At 32.5% G+C, this 23,770-nt stretch overlaps 3 protein-coding genes across 4 annotated transcripts in view; 2 read left to right on the top strand and 1 right to left on the bottom strand.

Annotated features, from left to right (window-relative positions):
• Positions 1-1,488: 1,488 nt before the first annotated feature.
• On the top strand, positions 1,489-4,964 carry LOC136827784 (uncharacterized). Its single transcript, XM_067085243.1, has 3 exons — positions 1,489-1,554; positions 4,015-4,502; positions 4,790-4,964. The coding sequence occupies exons 1-3, from the start codon at positions 1,534-1,536 to the stop codon at positions 4,962-4,964; spliced, it is 684 nt and encodes a 227-aa protein (XP_066941344.1). The 5' UTR covers positions 1,489-1,533.
• A 4,747-nt stretch (positions 4,965-9,711) lies between these two features.
• LOC136827644 (uncharacterized) lies at positions 9,712-12,111 on the bottom strand. Its single transcript, XM_067085116.1, has 2 exons — positions 11,926-12,111; positions 9,712-10,296 (listed from the first exon to the last, which is right to left on the bottom strand). The coding sequence occupies exons 1-2, from the start codon at positions 11,932-11,934 to the stop codon at positions 9,916-9,918; spliced, it is 390 nt and encodes a 129-aa protein (XP_066941217.1). The 5' UTR covers positions 11,935-12,111; the 3' UTR covers positions 9,712-9,915.
• A 1,991-nt stretch (positions 12,112-14,102) lies between these two features.
• Positions 14,103-23,770, top strand: part of LOC136828147 (uncharacterized) — an 88,125-nt gene continuing 78,457 nt past the window's right edge. For both annotated transcript variants that reach the window (XM_067085963.1, XM_067085964.1), the window contains exon 1: positions 14,103-14,558. The gene's annotated coding sequence lies outside the window, so the exon portion shown is untranslated. The remainder of the gene's footprint in view (positions 14,559-23,770) is intronic.

The following is a 23,770-nucleotide window of genomic DNA, read 5'->3' as shown; positions in this document are numbered from 1 at the left end:
TATATATATATATATATACATATATATATATATATATATATATATATATATATATTTATATATACATATATAATATGTTTGTGTGTATATATATATAATATATATATATATATATATATATATATATATATATATATATATATATATATATATATATGTGTGTGTGTGTGTATACATATATATATATACATAATTAATAAAATATATTACATATATATGTATATATACATACATACACATGTACACACAAACACGTGCATACATCACACACACATACACACGCACACACACACACACACACACACTTCCACACAGACAATCCATCTCATCACATCACACTTAATGCTCCCTAATGAACACCGACGCTACAGGTTACAGGCTAGTCTGAATTCCCCATGACATTTCCGTTCATGCCGAGTCACTGTTACTGAAGACTGAACAGTTCGGCGTGCCCACATTCGCCCTGAAATCAGGTCGCAATGCAATTGACCTGGTCAGGTGAAAGGAAAAAGCGGGATTATGTAACTTATTAATATTATATACTGGTAGTCTGGTTTACAATCTCGAAAAAAAAAAAAAAGTTCAAGCGAAGATGCCATGAGTTGTTATCCTACAGTAATTCTCATTGTATTTCATCAATTGCCCACATTTTTATCTATTTATTTATTAATTTTTTTTATTTTTTTTCTAATAATGATCTCTTCTTTCGGTGTTCCCCATCGCCGATTGTTATTTCTTGCGAATGAACACCTGTGATCATTTTTAGAAGCTCGAATTTCAAGACAGTGGCCCCTGTGGTGGGCTTGTTTCATATGAATAGGGTTCATCTCCTGAATGATAATAATAATAATAATAATAATAATAATAATAATAATATTTTATGGAAGCCCTGTGGTGGGCTTGCAACTATGAATAGGGTTCATCTTCTGATTAATAATAATAATAATAATAATAATAATAATAATAATAATAATAATAATAATAATCTTTTGAAGCTTGAATTACAAGTCAATGGCCCATGTGGTGGGCTTGTCACATATGAATAGGGTTCATCTGAATAATAATAATAATAATAATAATAATAATAATAATAATAATAATAATAATAATAATAATAATAATAATCTTTAGAAGCTTGAATTACAAGTCAATGGCCTTTGTAGATAAAGGATTAACGCTATGAATTATCTACAGATTAACGAGAAAATATCGGAAGTAAGAAATATATAAAAAAAAATAACATATCACTCTGACCTGACTTGACGAATCAAATGCCACTCTTTTTTTTTCCCCTCAGCAAGACGAACGACTTGAAATAAAAAAAAAAACCTATACCACTAAAAAAAAAATTTTTTTGGCAAAGTGGAAAGAGTAAGAGTAAATTCTCTTTTTTTTTATTCGCCCAACCGGCGCTGATAATGACCTAGTTAGTGCCAATTCCTCTTTGTATAAATATGAAAGCACAGGTTCTGGTTTCAGCATTTGCAAGCGACCGGTCTCTCTTCGTTCAGTCAGTCTCTTACGAAGAAGAAGATGAAGAAGAAGTCAGCATTAGTAAGTACTTGTGATCTCTTTGACGTTCTAGGAGCGAGTCGGGTGCTAGGATTTGCTAGATCTAGAAATTGGTACAGGTAGTTTTGGTACTATAGATCCTAGAGTGAAAAAGATGCGAGGATCTAGTTGAGATGTCTAGAAAGAGGTGGGTAGTGTTGATGCTAGATTCTAGAGTGAAAAAGATACTAGGATCTAGTTGGTAGTTCTTGTGATCTCTCTGACGTTCTAGGAACGAGTGGGGTGCTAGGATTTGCTAGATCTAGGAAGAGGTACAGGTAGTTTTGGTACTAAATTCTAGAGCGAAAAAGATGCTAGAATCTAGTTGGCAGTGCTTGTGGTCTATTTGACGTTCTAGAAGTGAGTGGGGTGCTAGGATTTGCTAGATCTAGGAAGAGGTACAGGTAGCTTTGGTACTATAGATTCTAGAGTGAAAAAGATACTTGGATCTATTTGGGAGATCTAGAAAGAGACTGATACTTGTGATACTAGATTCTATAATCTAGACAAATATTGGAAGAGAAGCATAGTTCCGATATTAAATTCTAGAGTGAATGGAACTCTAGAATTTACTAGATCTAGAAGACACTGTTTTGATACTAGATTCTAGAGTGAATATAATGCTAGAATCTACTGACATTATTACGAAAAGACAAATAGTCCTGATACTAGATCGTTTACGATCTAGAAAAAGGTGGATAGTTTTGAAACTAGATTCTAGAGTGAATAGAACACTAGAATCTTCTGATAAATTCTAGAAGAGACAGATATTCCTGATATTAGATTGTTTACGATCTAGAGTGAATAATTGCTAGTTCTACTTGGAGATCTAGAAAAGAATAATATTTCTGATGCTAGATTGTGTATAATCTAGAGTGAACGAGATGCTAGGATCTACCAACATAGCTAGAAAAAACAGTTTAGATACTAGATTACTTATAGATTACTAGATTACTTATGATGTAGAGTGAATAGAAATCTAGAATATACTAGGAAATCTAGAAAAGACATACGGTTTTGACACTAGATTGCTTAAAATCTAGAGCGAATACGATGCTAGAATCTACTAACACATCTAGAAAAAGACAGTTTAAATACTAGATTACTTAAGATGTAGAGTGAATAGAAATCTAGAGTATACTAGGAAATCTAGAAAAGACGTGCGGTTTTGACACCAGTCGTGTAAAATCTAGAGTGAATACAATGCTAGAATCTACTGAGAAATCTAGAAAAGACAAATAATTTCTTGAAACTGGATTCTTCAAAATCTAGAATCGACACTAGAAATCTAGAAAGACAGTCGGTTTTGATAGTGATATTAATAACTAATTATTATCGAAATAATATCAAATTTTTGTGATAAGTTAAAATGGAAATATTAATATTCATAACTTTTTGATTGTTTATTTCTTTATATATTCAACCATCCATTAATTATGTTTTCTATCTATTAGTTTATTAATTCATTTACTTATATTTTCATTTATTCATTTATTTATTGATTGATAGATTGATTGATTTCTTCATTAGTTAATTTCTGTATTTTATTTATTTATTATTGATGTACTAATATATTAATTCACTTATTAATTTATTTGTTAGTTTATTTATTTATATATTTATTTATTTATATTTTTTAAAAATTCTGTTTATTTATTAAATAATTTATTTATTTATATTTTTTTTAATTCTGTATATTTATTAAATAATCTATTTATTTAATAATTTATTTTTTGATTTATGACTTAATTTATTAATTGATTTACTAATTTATTACTTAATTTATTAATTTATTACTTAATATTAATTTATTACTTAATTCATTAATTTGTTAATTTATTTATTTAATTATTTATTTATTAATTTATTACTTAATTTATTAATCTATTTATTGATTAATATATTTGTATATTGATTTAGTCTTGCATTCGTTTATTAATTCATTAATATAGCTATTCATTTATTAATTTTTTTTATTAATTTATCAATTTATTTATTAAATTATCAATTTATTTCTTAATTTATTTATTCATTCGTTTATTAATTCAGTAATATATCTTTCATTTATTTAATTATTTATTACTTTATTAATTTATTTATTAATTTATTTATTTATTTATTAATTTATCAATTTATTTATTAGTTTAGTTATTTATTAATTTATTTATTCATTCATTTATCAATTCATTAATATATCTATTTATTTGTTAATGTATTTATTAATTTATCAATTTATTTATTAATTTATTTGTCACTTTATTAATTTATTTATTAGTTTATTCATTCATTTATTAATTCATTATTATAAATATTAATTTATTTAATTATTTATTAATTTATCGATTTATTTATTAATTTATTAATTTATCCATTAATCTATTAATTCATTAATATATTCACTTATTCATTTATCTATCAAATATATCTATTTATCAAATTTATCAATCTATCAATTCCCCACAGATCTCATTGGCTCTCGCGTTCGCCCTACTGGCACTGGCTTCAGCCAGCCCGAAAAAATTCGGAGGATTCGGAGGAGGCTACGGAGGAGGCTTCGGGGGAGGATACGGAGGATTCGGGGGGGGATTCGGCCCCGTAATCCCAATCCCCATCTCCCCCCCTATAATTCCCGCCCCACCCCCGGTCCCCATCGCACCGAAATTCATATACAACGACCCAATCCACCTGCACCATAAGCCCATCTTCCTGGCTCCCCAAATCATCGAAAAGCCCGTGGTCATCGAGAAGGAGGTGGTTGTCGAAAAGCCCGTGATCATCGAGAAGGACGTAGTCGTCGAAAAGCCCGTGGTCGTTCCACAACCCGTCATAGTGGGGGCCGGCCTTGGAGGGTTTGGAGGGGCGGCTTTGGAGGGAGCTTTGGGCGGCTTTGGAGGGGGCGGCTTTGGAGGGGGCTTTGGAGAGGTGGCTTTGGAGGGGGTGGCTTCGGAGGGGTGGCTTCGGAGGGTGGCTTGGAGGGGGTGGCTTAGGAGGGATCGGAGGGGGGTGGGAAGGAGGGGGGTCGGATTGGGGGATTGGGGGGCGGCTTTGGGAAGGGATTGGTGGGGTCGGCATTGGGGATTGGAGGGGGCGGCTTTGGGAAGGGGTTGGGGGGTTGGCATTGGGGGTTGGCATTGGGGAGGCAAGGGCGGGTATCATTGATTTGGGAGGAGAATCCACAAGCCCTTCTTTGTATATATAATCAAAATTAATCTGATTGTTCATTAGCCCGTTCAATCAGGCTTTTTGGGAAGGTCTCAAAAGCCCAGTTTTGTCAGGGGAAAGATTCCAAAAGCCCAGTTTTGTCAGGGGAAAGCGTCCAAAAGCCCAGTTTTGTCAGGGGAAAAATTCCAAACGCCCAGTTTTGTCAGGGGAAAGATTCCAAAAGCCCAGTTTTGTCAGGGGAAAGATTCTAAAAGTCCAGTTTTGTCTAAAGATTCCAGTTTTGTCAGGGGAAAGATTCTAAAAAGCCCAGTTTTGTCAGGGGAAAAATTCCAAAAGCCCAGTTTTGTCAGGGGAAAGATTCCAAAAGCCCAGTTTTGTCAGGGGAAAGATTCCAAAAGCCCAGTTTTGTCAGGGGAAAGATTCTAAAAAGCCCAGTTTTGTCAGGGGAAAGATTCCAAAAGCCCAGTTTTGTCAGGGGAAAGATTCCAAAAGCCCAGTTTTGTCAGGGGAAAGATTCCAAAAGCCCAGTTTTCTCAGGGGAAGGATTCCAAAAGCCCAGTTTTGGCAGAGGAAAGATTCCAAAAGTCCTTTTGATTTTTCATTAGCCTATTCACTCGGGCTTTTTGTTTACCTCATTGTTCACATGCCCGTTCACACAGGCTTTGGCTGGGAGAAAGCTTTCGAAAGCCCACTGGCTTACACATTCCAAATTTACCCGATTGTTCATAAGCCCGTTCACGGGCTTATTGGAAGGACTAAAAGCCTGACTATTGGACAGACTCTAAAAGCCTGACTTTTCGTCCATACTCCAAGACTCTAAAAGCCTGACTTTTCGTCCATACTCCAAGACTCTAAAAGCCTGACTTTTCGTCCATACTCCAAAATTATAAGAGGAAGAAGAAGCCTTAACTTTTGCGTCAGGGCTTTGGACTTTGCTGCTGATAATTCATTCACATCACGGGCTCTCCCCAAAAGCCTGAACCTGCGCTGGCGTAAGGCCAGCTAAATTTATAGCAACAACAAAATCCATTTATTTCTGTACTCTCTTGTACCCGTAGACGTTATAATTTCGCCTAATTTGCCTGATTTTTCTTTCGATTAGGCAAATCTTCCAATCTTTCTGGTCATTTTTTTCATGACTCTTGGTTGATGACCGTCAGGGATTATGTTAATGAAGAGTTTGTTTAATAATATTTACTCAGGAAATAAATATTTGAAAGTATAATCTAAGGTTTTTTATTGACCAAATGTTCTGTGAATGCATATGTCCTTTATATGCCAAATATTTAATCAATATTTACGTCTTTTGTTTACCAGATATTTAATGAATATTTATGTTTTTTGTTTACAAGGTATTCCATGAAGATATGTAAAATATATATATATTTAAAGATTAAAAAACTGAGAGAAATGATTCTCACATTACTTCTCACTACTAGAGCTCTTACAACTGCCCAACAAGTAATCTTTAGGAGTGAGAACTTGACTAAAAAAAAAAAAATAGATGATTTCTACAGCGCAATCAATGACCAAGCGATTTTTCTGGATTTTCCAAGTACCTTGGTAACTCCAACGCTCACTTGAAACTGATCGCGACCTCTCATGACCTAGATTAGCTTTTTTTTTTTATGTCAGACCTAATGTTGGTGGCTCTCTGGCAAACTGATCATTGAATGTTGAGTTTTTGTTAATTCGATTAAGGAAACGTGAGTAATCCTTGAGAATATCTGGCTTTGGTTGAATGTTTAGCTTTTGTTAATTCAGTTAAGGAAACGAGAATAATCTTTGAGAATATTTGGATTTTGTTAATTCAGTTAAGGAAACGAGAATAATCTTTGAGAATATCTGGCTTTTGTTAATTCAGTTAAGGAAACGAGAATAATCTTTGAGAATATCTGGCTTTGGTTGAATGTTAAGCTTTTGTTAATTCAGTTAAGGAAACGAGAATAATCTTTGAGAATATTTGGCTTTTGTTAATTCAGTTAAGGAAACGAGAATAATCTTTGAGAATATTTGGCTTTTGTTGAATTTCAAGCTTTTGTTAATTCAGTTAAGGATACGAGAATAATCTTTGAGAATATCTGGCTTTTTGTTGAATTTCAAGCTTTTGTTAATTCAGTTAAGGAAACAAGAATAATCTTTGAGAATATTTGGCTTTTGTTGAATTTTAAGATTTTGTTAATTCGGTTAAGGAAACAAGAATAATCTTTGAGAATAATTGGCTTTGGTTGAATGTCAAGCTTTTGTTAATTCAGTTAAGGAAACAAGAATAATCTTTTAGAATATTTGGCTTTGGTTGAATGTCAAGCTTTTGTTAATTCAGTTAAGGAAACAAGAATAATCTTTGAGAATAATTGGCTTTGGTTGAATGTTAAGCTTTTGTTAATTCAGTTAAGCAAACGAGAATAATCTTTGAGAATATTTGTCTTTGGTTGAATGTTAAACTTTTGTTAATTCAGTTAAGGAAACGAGAATAATCTTTGAGACTATTTGTCTTTGGTTGAATGTTAAGCCTTTGTTAATTCAGTTAAGGAAACGAGAATAATCTTTGAGAATGTTTGGCTTTTGTTAATTCAGTCGAGGAAACACGAGTAATCCTTGGGAATATTTAGCTTTTGTTAGAAGTTAAGCTTTTGTTCAATTCAATTAAGGGAACGAGAATATCCTCGAGAATATTTGACTTTTGCTAATTCGATTAAGGAAACGTGGGTAATCCTTGAGAAGATTTGTATATTTATTTATTTAACTTATCGGTTTTTTAATGATTGCTCTCTTTCTATATTTCCCATTACCTTCTGTTACTTTTTCGAATGAGCATCACAATTTACTTTGGAAGTTTCTTCAATTTCGTGTCAAAAACCCCTTTTGTGGGCTTGTTCTGTATGAATAGGGTTCATCTTCTGAATAATAATAATAATAATAATAATAATAATAATAATAATAATAATAATAATAATAATAATAATAATAATAATCTTTGGGGGCTTGAATTTCCATATGAATAGGATTCTTCATCTTCTGAATAATAATAATAATAATAATAATAATAATAATAATAATAATAATAATAATAATAATAATAATAATAATAATAATCTTTGGAAGATTGAATTTCCTTATGAATAGGGTTCATCTTCTGAATAATAATAATAATAATAATAATAATAATAATAATAATAATAATAATAATAATAATAATAATAATCTTTGGAAGATTGAATTTCCATATGAATAGGGGTTCATCTTCTGAATAATAATAATAATAATAATAATAATAATAATAATAATAATAATAATAATAATAATAATAATAATAATCTTTGGAAGATTGAATTTCCTTATGAATAGGGTTCATCTTCTGAATAATAATAATAATAATAATAACAATATTCTTTGGAAGCTTGAATTTCCATATGAATAGGGTTCTTCATCTTCTGAATAATAATAATAATAATAATAATAATAATAATAATAATAATAATAATAATAATAATAATAATAATAATAATAATAATAATAATAATAATATTCTTTGGAAGCCTGAATTTCCATATGAATAGGGTTCTTCATCTTCTGAATAATAATAATAATAATAATAATAATAATAATAATAATAATAATAATAATAATAGTTAACACCTGTTGAAAGTTAAGCCTTCGTTAATGCAATTAAGGTAACGGAAACAATCACTGAGTGTATTGAATAAGGAAACGCAAGACTTGCAGTCTTGCGGGAATAATTAATACAGTTATATTTGAAATTCCTTGAAGTATATTAGAAGAGTTTTTTTCTCAATAACTGCTCAATCATGCTCGAAAGGAAGGTGTATAATCTAGGATCTTGTTCAGTTCTAGAACAAGATGGGAAAGACGGAAATCTGTTTCATTCTAGTTTTATTCTAGAATGACACTGAAAATCGTGAGATATTTAAATGTATTTATTTTCTTTTCATTTATATATATATATATATATATATATATATATATATATATATATAGTGTGTGTGTGTGTGTGTGTATATATATGTATGTGTATATATATATATATATATATATATATATATATATATATATATATATATATATATATATATATATATATATATATATATATATATATATATGAAATTCCTTTTAAAAGCATTGCATTGTGACGTCCTGAAACTAATAAATATATATATATATATATATATATATATATATATATATATATATATATATATATATATATATATATATATATATATATATATATCCACAAATCTATAAAACTATATCTACTTTTGGTAGCAGTGGCGTACAATAAGGAAAAATAATAATGTTACAGTTCATCTTTCATCATTTTATTTCGAAATCATATTCTCAAAGAATGAAAACCAAATGAAATTTCTTTAAAAAAAAATCGTGATATCTATAAATCTAGAAAAAAATTATATCTATAAATCTATAAAAACTATATCTATATATTTGGCAGCAGTTGCGTACGTAACACGAGCCAACCCAAGGGCAGCATATCCACGAATATTCGTGTGGCAAACTGGCCCTCTCTGGCCACGAGGTAGGTCGGAACTAGACTGAACTGGAGCGTCCAAGTTTCCAGACTTTTTGTGGGCGGGGTGGGCGGACGGGTGGGTGGTGGTGGTGGGCGGGGGAGAGAAGGTTAAGTGCTGTATGGTTATCTAAAACATTCGGATTTGGAGAAGCTTTTGGTTGACGTCCGTACTTGGTTAAAAATCGTACTTGGTTAACGTCCGTATTTGGTTAACGTCCGTACTTGGTTAACGTTCGTATTTGGTTAACGTTCATACTTGGTTAACGTTCGTATTTGGTTAACGTTCGTACTTGGTTAACGTTCGTATTTGGTTAACGTTCGTACTTTGGTTAATATTCGTATTTGGTTAACGTCCGTACCTGGTTAACGTTCGTACTTGGTTAACGTCCATACCTGGTTAACGTTCGTGTTTTTGTTAACGTCCGTACTTGGTTAACGTTCGTACATGATAACTTCTGTACTTGATTAACGTTCGTATTTGGTTAACGTCCGTACTTGGTTAACGCCCGTATTTGATTAAAATACGTACTTGGTGAACGTCCGTACCAATTACTGTTTGTCCTGTGTTAACGTCCGTACCAATTAACGTTTGTACCTGGTTAACGTCCGCCCTTGGTTAACGCCCCCAACCCGTTAACGTCCTCTCCTACTTAATGCCCGTAAAGCCCCACGCCTGGGCCGGCGTGCACGGGCGCAACGGCGACGGGCTTGGGTACGAAAACGGGCTTCTCGACGATCACGGGCTTCGGTACGACAACGGGCTTGTGCACGACGACTGGTTTAGGTACGATGATGGGTTTGTGCACGACGACTGGTTTAGGTACGATGATGGGTTTGTGCACGACGACTGGTGGTGGGGGTGGGATGAAGACGGGCTTATGGATGACTGGAACGTGGACTGGAATGTGGACTGGAATGACTGGACGCCCGAAGCCTCCTCCGAAGCCTCTTCCGAAGCCTCCTCCGAATTTCTTCTTGCCAGGCGATGCGGAAGCCAGGGCCGCTATCGCGACAAGGCAAACGAAGGAGGTCTGGAATGTAGGGAATCGTGGATTTGGATTCGTCAGTGGGATTTCTTTTATTTTGTCACTTTGGGATTAGATACGATTAAATCTGGATTTAACTGACAAATCATGGATGGAATAACAAAACAATCATTTCCTGAAATTGAGACGTTGTGGATTTGTCAGTGGGATTTTTTTTTGTCACTCGGGGATTAAATATGAGTTAGTAAATCTCGATTTCATTGACAAATAATGAACGGAATGAGGATGAAATTATGATTTAATTGACAAATCATGAATGGAATGACAAATCAATAATTTTCTGGGGGATTAGGGGATTTACGGGATTACTATCTGGGGATTACTATCTGGGATTAAGTAGGATTAAAACTGGATTTAATTGACAAATCATGGATGGAATGGCAAAACAATCATTCCCGAAATTGAGATGTTTTGGATTTGTCAATGGGATTTTTGTCAATCGGGTATTCAATAATATTTAATAAAAATCTGGATTTAACTGACAAATCTTGACTGGAATGACAAAAAAAAATTTCTATTTCTTCCTTGACAAACTGGCTTTGATATTTTATAAATGATTTTATAATAAAATAATAAAATGACAAAATATGATTTCATAAATCTGGATTTAATTGACAAATCGTGACTGGAATGACAAAAAGAATTTTCCATTCCTTCCTTTAGAATGTGGCTCTGATATTTTATAAATGATTTTGATAAAAAAAAATAATAAATTAATTTAACAGATTTAAATCATTATCTATTTGACAAATCATGAATGGAATGACAAAAAAATTATCTTCCATTCTTCCTTGACAAACTGGCTTTGATATTTAGTAGATATTTTAATAAAAAAAAATAATTAAACAGATTTAAAACTCAATCTATTTGACAAATCATGAATGGAATAACAAAAAAATTTCCATTTCTTCCTTGAAAAACTGTCTTTGATATTTTATAAATATTTAAATAAAGTTAATAATAAAATAATTAAACAGATTTAAATCATAATCTATAAGGCAAATCATGAATGGGATGACAAAAAAAAAATTCTCCATTCTTCCTTGACAAATTATCTTTGATATTTTAGAGATGTTTTTTATAATATAATCATGAAATGACTGAAAGTTAATACCCTCACGAACAATCATTAGTCAAAATTATAAAGGCTATGTTAGTTTTCATGTTATTAATTTCCACAATAATATCATTATTAAACAAAACATCAAGGAATATATTTTCTGACAAAATGAGCATATTCCATCCATGAATATGTTTCTTTATATGAAATATATTACGTAGAGAATTTATACGACACGAAAATAGTATTCTAAAGTATGCTAACACTTCGCATAATCAATTAAATCTTATGAGAGTAAAATATATTCACACAAAAAATATCATAGGGATTGAATCAGCCATTATTATTATTATTATTATTATTATTATTATTATTATTATTATTATTATTATTATCATTATTATTATTATTACTGAGAAGGCGAATCATATGCATGTGGAACAATCCCTCAGAAGAAGAAATAAATTGTCAAATTAATAAAAAAAATAAATTGAACAAACTGATAAATAAATAAATTCGCAAGACGGGAATACAAATAAGAATATTATACTCACAACTTTCATCGTGCTCGGTAGCGAGTCTAGAATGCAACTGCCAGCAGGCACTGGTAAGCCACCTATTTATATACCCTTGCAGAAGCAAGATGCCGCAGGTGCGATAATTACCGAAATGTGGACCAATCAACGTACGAGGTCAGTCGTTTGCCTTTCTTTTTTTTTTTTTTAAGGGTACCAAGTGGCGGAAGCGATACCCGGGCCATTGGTAAATTTTTTTTTGGCATTACCGAATAAGGAGATGGTACATGGACAGTACATACACATGCACACACACACACACACACACACACACACACATATATATATATATATATATATATATATATATATATATATATATATATATATATATATATATATATATATATAATATATATATATATATATATATATATATATATATATATATATATATATATATATATTATAAAGTATATATATACAGAAATATATATATACACATACATATATATAAAGATATATATATACAGTACATATATATATATATATTTATATATATATATATATATATATATATATATATATATTTATATATATAAATATACATATATATAAATATATACAGTATATATGATATATACATATAATATACTGTATGTATGTTGTATATATATGTATATATATATATATATATATATATATATATATATATATATATATATATATATATATATCTATGATATATATACATATATATAATATGCATGCATACATATATATGTGTATATAAATGCATACATATATATATATATATATATATATATATATATATATATATATATATATATATGCCAGATATATCAATATATTCACCAACACAAAACAGGAATTTATTTAAAATGATATAAAACAAGGTCGTAGTGGCCCCTTGAACCAAACTCTTTTTTTTTTCTTGATAGAATCTGGTATTCATTTCCCTACTTTCATTTTTCCTCGTGCAATCTATTAAAAAGGAAATATATATAACTCAAAGATCAGACTGATATAGGCCTAGATTTCGTGCTGAGAAACGTACTTAAGAAATACTTTGTCAGTGATATATATTTTTTCTATATATTTCCTGGTCTTTGTAGTTCTTCTTGCCTATGGATAATTAAAGCAAAATATATTTTTATGTACGAATGTTGTTTTTTCTGCAAAAAATATAAATAAAAATCTAATGAAATAAAATAAAATAATAATAATAATTATTATTATTGTTGTTGTTTTTTTTTATTTCAGCAATTCAAGGGGGGGCGAGAACTGTCTGCTGATTTGAAAGGGGTGGATACATTGAAAAAGGTTAAGAACTATTGGCCTAGATGATCAATGTTATTTTGCGCAAAAATCAGCATTGCGCCAAAAATTAGATCGTGCAGGATTCACGTTGAAAACTTCTTCGGTTAATCACAGTGGCTCTCAACCGGGCGGGGGGGGGAATTCCTCCGTAGGGGGAATTTCAATGTTTCAATGGGTTGGGGTAGTGGAGAATTGTAACAAAGAATTTTTGGTATTATATGCATATTATTTGGTATGCACCCTTTGAGGCAGACAATTTTGGAATGGCGGGGGTGAGGGGGAATGGCATTCTGACGTATGGTACAATATGACCAATATCTTAATATTTCATAGTCCATGTAGCATAAACTCTTAACAAGAACATTGTATTCTTTACATAAAATACCTGGAATCCTTCAAAGTGCATCCTATGCGTTCAACTCTCTGGCTCAATGCTAAATTTTGCGCAAAGGTCTAATATACCTACGCTAAAAAGTCTAGGAAGTATCAAAGATACTGTATTATTAGCGAAGTATTTATTTTTTTATGTACCATGGAGCCTACTAGAGCCTTGAATATATATTATCTTTGCGCTACTATCATGACTGCTACAGAAAAACTAAAATTGAAGGTTCAATGTCGTCTTGTAAAAAATTGGCGCCCAAAAATGAAGAAGCAAAACAGATGGCGCAATGATCTGCGCATCTCAAACTATTTTGCGCTAAAATCAGCATTGCGCCTAAAAATCCGATCGTTTAATGCCCATTTTGAATACTTCTTGGCACCTTGCAAAAATCTGGCGCCAAAAAAGTTACAGATAAACCACAGATACGAGATAAACCGCCGGCGTCGCCTGAGAGACGCACTGCGCAGCCATTCTGCGCATCCTTCAGCTCAGTAGCTCGCTTGCTTCAGAGGTGAGAGGACGTCGCGGGGAAAGATCTCCGGCGGGGCAGCTGCCCTCGGCCGTTACAGACCAACGTTTATATTTTAAATTGTCATCGTAAAGGAAAGCATAACAAGAAGAGAACACAACGGTAGAAAATGGAGGCAGAATAATGTATATTAATGAAGAGAAACAGAAGAATTAGGAGACTCTGATACGGACCAAGATGGCGGCGTCGCATAACTCCCGGCGAATGAGTTTCGAAGATTTAAAAGAAAATGAACACCTCAAAGGAGTCCTTTCTGAATGTGATGAAATGGACGGCTCAGCTTTTTAGTGTTTTAAGCGAAAAGCCTTTTTTTTAAAAGGATCGAGAAACTCTTATCGCTCCCCTGATCAACGTAGGCCTATAGGCCTCGGCTTCGAGTTCGGTGACGTCATTCAAGAACATACAAATAAAATGGCTGTGAGTATTTAGTTTTTTTTTTTTTTTATTTTTACGGTCGAAATTTACTTCTCCCGATAAGTAAACTGTAAAATAAATTGTATGAATTACAATCCAGGCAATAATTACAGATTAAAAGTAACGAAACTCCAACAATTTAAATAATGTAAAATAGCCATTTACACTATAGGCCTACGTCATATGAAAGATAATCACAGAATATTTAAAGCAATAAGTGTAAAATACAGCAATTTACACTTTACACGTCATATGAAAGATAATCACCAATAAGTGTAAAATACACGTCATTATAGGCCTGTCATATGAAAGATAATCACAGAATATTTAAAGCTATAAGTGTAAAATACAGCAATTTACATTATAGGCCTACGTCATATGAAAGATAAGATAGTGTAAAATACAGCAATTTACACTATATACGTCATTGAAAGATAATCACAGAATATTTAAAGCTATAAGTGTAAAATACAGCAATTTAAATAGGCCAGTCATATGAAAGATAATCACAGAATATTTAAAGCAATAAGTGTAAAATACAGCAATTTACACTATAGGCCTACGTCATATGAAAGATAATCACAGAATATTTAAAGCAATAAGTGTAAAATACAGCAATTTACACTATAGGCCTACGTCATATGAAAGATAGTCACAGAATATTTAAAGCAATAAGTGTAAAATACAGCAATTTGCATTATAGGCCTACGTCATATGAAAGATAGTCACCGAATATTTAAAACTATATGTAAAAGACAGTCATTTACGGAATAGGCCTACGTCATATCAAAGATATTCACTTGCAAACTAAAGTAAAACTTAGGGTATTTCTGGTCAAAATATTTGTCTACAAAAATCATCGTTCCTAGACCTATTGCAAATTAAAAGTAACGAAAAAATACATCAAATTACAGTATAGGCTTACGTCATACCAGGGATAATCACTGAACTTCTCGTTTCTGGGATCAAATTAAGATTAACTACAAAAAAAAAATCGTCCTTTCTAGGCCTATTACAAATTCAAGGTAACGAAAAATACGAAACTTTGCACTATAGGCCTACTTCACATCAAAGTTAGTCGCAGAACATTTTAAACAAGACTTTGCGCTTTTTTCCGGGTCAAAATACAGTTGGGTACAAAAAAAATCATCTTCTAGGCCTATTACAAATAAAAATTAACTAAAAATACAACAAATTACAGTATAGGCCTACGTCATATCAGAGATATTCACTTGCAAATTAAAATAAAACTTAAGGTGTTTCTGGTCAAAATTATATTTATTTACAAAAATCATCGTTCCTAGGCCTATGACAAATTAAAGTTAACAAAAAGTACAGCAAATTACAGTATAGGCCTACGTCATATCATAGATATTCACTTGAAAATTAAAACAAAACTTACGGTTTTTAAGGTCAAAATAATATTTATCTGCAAAAATCATCGTTCATAGGCCTATGACAAATTAAAATTAACAAAAAATACAACAAATTACAGTACAAGCCTACGTCACATCAAAGATAATCAATGAACATTTAAAAAAAAAAAATCACGGTTTTCTGGTGAAAATAAATTGTCTACAGTCGGTTTCATTTCATCTGTCCACTCACCAACCTAGTTCAACCCCTTTCGTTCATTTTACTGTACCTCCTTTCATATTCTCTTTCTTCCATCTTCCTTTCCTCAACCCTCTTGTAACAATTGTCTCATAGTACAAGCACGCAAACGAAACGCGAGTTTGTAACCAGTACTTAACATGGCGGAAGCTCCTTGGGACTCCATGTTTAGTACTAGACATCGTTTTTTGATATAATATGTCGACCACACAATACTGGAATGGGCGTATATAATACTTTGATCCCTGGGGGGCTAGTACTAAACACGGCGTCCCTAGGAGCTTCCGCCATGTTGAGTACTAGCCTCTCGGGATCAAAGTATTATATACGCCCATTCCTATACTGTGGTGTATTTTCGGGACCGTGTAGCCAAACGATTTATCGAACAGAAGTTTGAAGTCTCAATAAATTCTCGTCTTCCTTTGTGGGTTGGTGGCTTAGTATGTAACGGCTTAAAAGGCTAGCCTAGACTTGGGTTATTTAAAAGTAAGGCACTGGAAGGATACTTATAGATATAATGAATAAATAAGGGCTACAATAAGAGAGTAATTTTGACTGATATATTATATATATATATATATATATATATATATATATATATATATATATATATATATATATATATATATATATATATGTGTGTGTGTGTGTGTGTGTGTGTGTGTGTGTGTGTGTGTTTATAAGTAGGTTATGAATATTTCTCTATCTCTACCTCCCTTTCTCTCTCTCTCACTCTCTCTACCACTTCCTCACCCTCTTCCTCCCTCTCTCTCCCTCCCCCTCCCCCTCAAAAATGATGCCATTAGTATTCATGAGAGATGGAAATCTTAATTGGGTCGGGACGCCTGTAATTAAGAACTCCAAAAAGAAGGGAATTATACGACTGTTTGTTTAATAGATTCGATCTCCCTTCAAGGAAGATTTTTTCTCGGGAAGGGAAGAAGTTTTTAGCCTTTCAAAGACAAACTGGAAAATTGAAGTTTTCCAGAGGCGAGGAAGTTTCTTATAGGTATTGATGTTCTTTTAATTTTATTGAAAAAATTTGCTTTTTTTAAGTGTTTGGAATGTCAAATTTGTCAGGTTTAAAGTGATTTCTGATGAGTTTATATGAAAAGGAAGTTTGGAGAATATGAAGTTTATATGAAAATGAAGTGCGTGTGAAAATGAAGTTTGGATGAATATGAAGTTTGTATGAAAATGAAGTTTTTATGAAAACGAAGTCTGGGTGAAATTGGAGTTTGGATGAAAATGAAGTTTGGATGAAGTGAAGTTTGGGTGAAACTGGAGCTTGGTTGAAGATGAAGTTTGGGTCAAAGTGAAGTTTGGGTGAATATGAAGTTTGTATGAAAATGATGTTTGGATGAAACTGAAGTATGGATGAAAATGAAGTTTGGATGAATATGAAGTTTGGATGAAATGAAGTTTTGGTGAAAATGAAGTTTGAGTGAAAGATGAAGTTTGGATGAAAATGAAGTTTGGATGAAAATTAAGTCTGGGTAAAAGTTAAGTTTGGATGAAATTTGTTTGGGTGAAAATGAAGTTTGGGTGAAAATGAATTTTGGATGAAAATTAAGTTTGGATAAAATGAAGTTTGGATGAAAATGAAGTTGATTGTAATGAGGTGTAGGTGAAAATGAAGTTTGGATGAATATGAAGTTTGTGTGAAAATGAAGTTTGGGTGAAATAAAGTTTGTATGAAATTGAAGCGGGGTGAACATTAAGTTCGTATGAAAATAACATTTGGGTGAAAATAAAGTTTGGAAGAAAATGAAGTTTGGATGAAAATGAAGTTTGGGTGAAAATGAAGTTTGGGTGAAAATGAATTTTGGATGAAAATGAAGTTTGGCTGAATATGAAATTTGGATGAAAATGAAAGTTTAGGTGAAAATGAAGTTCGGATGGATATGAAGTTTTGGGTGAAAATGAACTTTGGATGAATATGGAGTTTGGATGAAAATGAAGTTTGGGTGAAAATGAAGTTTAGGTAAAAATGAAGTTTGATTGTAATGAAGTTTGGATGAATGTGAAGTTTGGGTGGATATGAAGTTTGGATGAAATTGAAGTTGGGTGGAGATAAAGCCTGGGTGAAAGGTAAGTAGGTAAGAAGGAAGGTAAGACAAGCGGGCCAAATATTGACCAAATTAGAAAGGAAACTCGACTCGGAGATAAGATTCCTCCACTTGGTCTGTTGACGTAATTTCCTTATTTCCAAAGATCTTTGTTTTCTTCTTCTTCTTCTTCTTCTTCTTCTTCTTCTTCTTCTTCTTCTTCTTCTTCTTCTTCAGATGGTTAAGGAAATGTGCTCCCGACGATTTGACTCCTGGAAAACAAACATGTTTTCCTTTTATTGGGACTTAGGCAAACAGGAAGTTAATCTCGTTTTTATACCATTGGGCTTATGTTAATACTTCTCTAGGAGAGAGAGAGAGAGATAGATATTGAGGAAGTTAATCTTGGATTTATACCATTTGGGATTATGTTAATATTCACCAAGAAGAGAGAGAGAGAGAGAATTTCTGTTAGGTATCGACTCGTCAAAACACTGAAATCGGCGTTCTTTTAATTTTCATTGGAAAATATTAGATAAAATAGATATGGCATTAGACCGAGGATAAATCATTTAAACACTGTTTTGTACTGTCATATATTTTGTATACTTTATCATTAATAAATTTATATTCCTATGATGTTCAGGGTTCTTGTAATATGCTTGAAATTCAAGGTCAGTGATATTATCTTATTTATACCCATTGATTTCATGAATTTTAATCTGCTTGCATATGTTACGTTCTAAACTGAATAGAATTAGTCAAAACATCAATATTATTTTGCTAAGTTGATGGAGATGTGGAAGGTCAGAGTTAGAGAAACAATATATACTTTATTGTTATCACTCTTCCTTGTTTTATTCAAATTTTGAAGCGACTAATTTAATCACAAATAGATGCATTCAGACGGGCAGAGTAACGTGAATTTGCATACTTACTCATATATACATACACACACACGAACGTTTTATATATATATATATATATATATATATATATATATATATATATATATATATATAATATATTTTGAATATTTATTTCAATTTCACTAGTAATATGACTTTAAATATTTCTACACAGACAACAGGGCCTAGACATTTACTGACGAATATTTAAAAATTAACTTAAAGTAATTATAGCTATATTTTAAATATATATATATATATATATATATATATATATATATATATATATATATATATATATATATATATATACAGTATATCAGATAATTGATAAAAGAAGTGTACATTTAATCAAGAATACAGTATGGTCTGGTCATACAAATTTTCACAATGGTACCATATTTTGGAGTGGCGCCATATTTTGGAATGGCGCCTTATCTTGGAATGGCACCATATTTTGGAATGGCACCATATCATGGAATGGTACCATATTATGGAATGGCACAATATTTTGGAATGGTCCCATATTTTGGAATGGCACAATATTTTAGAATGGTACCATATTTTTGAATGGCACAATATTTTGGAGTGGCATCATATTTTGGAGTGACAATATTTTGGAATGACACCTTATTATGGAATGGTACCATATTTCGGAATGGCACCGTATCTTAGAATGGCTCAAAATTTGGAATGGTGCCATATTTTGGAAACGCACCATATTTTCCCAAAATACTGTTTTGTTATTCATAGAATATTAATTTGAAGTAAATACTTGAAGATAATGAATAAATGAGATTGGCTCTAAAGCTTGAAATTAAATTGCTTGGGAAATTCCTTATCCCCAGCATTCAATAAAATAAAATATTACACAGAAACTTAGTATTATTATATATATATTAATAATATATATATATATATATATATATAAATGTATATATATATATATATATATATATATATATATATATATATATATTATTATTATTATTATTATTATTATTATTATTATTATTATTATTATTTTTATTATTATTATTATTATTATTATTATTATTATAAGACATCAACGAATGACAACATAAAAAAATAAGCGATGAAGGTTTCTCCAATTCTCACGGAGAAATCAGTTTTTTGAAACAAAAACAAACATTATCAGCCGCTCTTAATATTTTGTTTTTGAAAGATTAAAAAAATTTTTGGCGACCGTGAAACGAAAGAAAAAGAACCCGAACAAAAAATAAAGAGACAGCTGCTTAATTCGACACCATATCTGAGATATGAGTAAAAAACGACAGAAAATGTTGATGAAAAAATTGACAGAAATAAGAATTAAAAAATGACCCTATGTACGCCATTTTACTTGACCCCATTTCAGTGACCTTTATATGCACAGTGACACATATATATATGGAAGGTAGTATGACCTGTGGCTTAGTTAAGCTTTACCAGCGTCGCCAGAGAGATGAGAGTAATTGTAAGTCAATTATTTTGTTTTGTATTTTTGATGGCTGTTAAATCTTTTCTATTTTAGTTTATTTTATTTACTAACTGTAAAACAACATTTTTTGCTACTAATATTCAAACATTTTTCATTAACATACAAAAGTAACACTTCATGAAAAAAATTCAAACATATCCTCATTTTGTATGTTAGTGAGTAAATGTTTGAATATTTTTAGCCAGAAATACGTTTGTATGTGAATGGAAAAAATGCTTGAATATTAGTATCAGTAAATGTTGTACACTGTTAGTGTGTGTGTGTGTCCGTCACTCATTTTAATGTACAGTAATGCTTTACTTCCAATTATAATATTTTAAGTACAACAAAACTGTATTTATAAGAAAAAATAATTTCTAAACATGTCCCCTCAAGTCAAAAAATATTCAGAAAAAGGAATAACAAGTGACGTCAGTGTTCCACACGCGGTGCACCGTAGGCATTACGTAAGGTTATTTGGAACGTTCCTTCCACCCCTAGTTGCTACAACCCCTTTCATTCCATTTCACTGTACCTCCTTTCATATTCTTTTTCTTCCATATCACTTTCTTCAAATCTTTCCTAACAGTTGTTTCAACATTATTTTTAGCACTGAATGACCTCATAGACCCCAGCATTTGGTCTTTGGCCTGGATTTTATATTCTAATTCCAAAGTATAGGAAAATACTAAGTATAAAAACTGGTTAATATTTTCACTCAGTTATCTACTCTGCAGGTTTTACTCCCCTAACAATTATTTCAAATTTTTAGCTCTGAATGACTTCATAGGTCCCAGCACTTGGCCTAAATTTCATATTCCAGTTCCAAAGTGAAGTAGAGTACTAAGTATAAATATAAATTGGTTAATATATTCATTCAGTTTTCTATCTACTCTGCAGGTTCTGCTATCAGTCCTCTTAGTTTTCTGTCTACTCTGCAGGTTCTGTTATCAGTCCCCTTAGTTTTCTGTCTACTCTGCAGGTTCTGTTATCAGTCCTCTTAGTTTTCTGTCTACTCTGCAGGTTCTGTTATCAGTCCTCTTAGTTTTCTGTCTACTCTGCAGGTTCTTTTATCAGTCCTCTTAGTTTTCTGTCTACTCTGCAGGTTCTGTTATCAGTCCTCTTAGTTTTCTGTCTACTCTGCAGGTTCTTTTATCAGTCCTCTTAGTTTTCTATCTACTCTGCAGGTTCTGTTATCAGTCCTCTTAGTTTTCTGTGTACTCTGCAGGTTCTGTTATCAGTCATCTTAGTTTTCTGTCTACTCTGCAGGTTCTGTTACCAGTCCTCTTAGTTTTCTGTCTACTCTGCAGGTTCTGTTACCAGTCCTCTTAGTTTTCTGTCTACTCTGCAGGTTCTGTTACCAGTCCTCTTAGTTTTCTGTCTACTCTGCAGGTTCTGTTATCAGTCCTCTTAGTTTTCCGTCTACTCTGCAGGTTCTGTTATCAGTCCTCTTAGTTTTCTGTGTACTCTGCAGGTTCTGTTATCAGTCCTCTTAGTTTTCTGTCTACTCTGCAGGTTCTGCTATCAGTCCTCTTAGTTTTCTGTCTACTCTGCAGGTTCTGTTATCAGGCCTCTTAGTTTTCTGTGTACTCTGCAGGTTCTGCTATCAGTCCTCTTAGTTTTCTGTCTACTCTGCAGGTTCTGTTATCAGTCCTCTTAGTTTTCTGTGTACTCTGCAGGTTCTGTTATCAGTCCCCTTAGTTTTCTGTCTACTCTGCAGGTTCTGCTATCAGTCCTCTTAGTTTTCTGTGTACTCTGCAGGTTCTGTTATCAGTCCTCTTAGTTTTCTGTGTACTCTGCAGGTTCTGTTATCAGTCCCCTTAGTTTTCTGTCTACTCTGCAGGTTCTGCTATCAGTCCTCTTAGTTTTCTGTCTACTCTGCAGGTTCTGCTATCAGTCCTCTTAGTTTTCTGTCTACTCTGCAGGTTCTGTTATCAGTCCTCTTAGTTTTCTGTGTACTCTGCAGGTTCTGCTATCAGTCCTCTTAGTTTTCTGTCTACTCTGCAGGTTCTGTTATCAGTCCTCTTAGTTTTCTGTCTACTCTGCAGGTTCTGTTACCAGTCCTCTTAGTTTTCTGTCTACTCTGCAGGTTCTCTTATCAGTCCTCTTAGTTTTCCGTCTACTCTGCAGGTTCTGTTATCAGTCCTCTTAGTTTTCTGTCTACTCTGCAGGTTCTGTTATCAGTCCTCTTAGTTTTCTGTCTACTCTGCAGGTTCTGTTATCAGTCCTCTTAGTTTTCTGTCTACTCTGCAGGTTCTGTTACCAGTCCTCTTAGTTTTTCTGTCTACTCTGCAGGTTCTGTTATCAGTCCTCTTAGTTTTCCATCTACTCTGCAGGTTCTGTTATCAGTCCTCTTAGTTTTCTGTTACTCTGCAGGTTCTGCTATCAGTCCTCTTAGTTTTCTGTCTACTCTGCAGGTTCTGTTATCAGTCCTCTTAGTTTTCTGTCTACTCTGCAGGTTCTGCTATCAGTCCTCTTAGTTTTCTGTCTACTCTGCAGGTTCTGTTATCAGTCCTCTTAGTTTTCTGTCTACTCTGCAGGTTCTGCTATCAGTCCTCTTAGTTTTCTGTCTACTCTGCAGGTTCTGTTATCAGTCCTCTTAGTTTTCTGTCTACTCTGCAGGTTCTGTTATCAGTCCTCTTAGTTTTCTGTCTACTCTGCAGGTTCTGTTATCAGTCCTCTTAGTTTTCTGTCTACTCTGCAGGTTCTGTTACCAGTCCTCTTAGTTTTCTGTCTACTCTGCAGGTTCTGTTATCAGTCCTCTTAGTTTTCCGTCTACTCTGCAGGTTCTGTTATCAGTCCTCTTAGTTTTCTGTCTACTCTGCAGGTTCTGCTATCAGTCCTCTTAGTTTTCTGTGTACTCTGCAGGTTCTGTTATCAGTCCTCTTAGTTTTCTGTCTACTCTGCAGGTTCTGTTACCAGTCCTCTTAGTTTTCTGTCTACTCTGCAGGTTCTGTTATCAGTCCTCTTAGTTTTCTGTCTACTCTGCAGGTTCTGCTATCAGTCCTCTTAGTTTTCTGTCTACTCTGCAGGTTCTGTTATCAGGCCTCTTAGTTTTCTGTGTACTCTGCAGGTTCTGCTATCAGTCCTCTTAGTTTTCTGTCTACTCTGCAGGTTCTGTTATCAGTCCTCTTAGTTTTCTGTCTACTCTGCAGGTTCTGCTAT

The sequence above is a fragment of the Macrobrachium rosenbergii genome, chromosome 42 (genome assembly GCF_040412425.1).
Source record: "Macrobrachium rosenbergii isolate ZJJX-2024 chromosome 42, ASM4041242v1, whole genome shotgun sequence".
NCBI classification, from domain to species: domain Eukaryota; kingdom Metazoa; phylum Arthropoda; class Malacostraca; order Decapoda; family Palaemonidae; genus Macrobrachium; species Macrobrachium rosenbergii.
The sequence above is the reverse complement of the archived record's forward strand: the minus strand, read 5'-3'. Positions and strand labels throughout refer to the sequence as shown.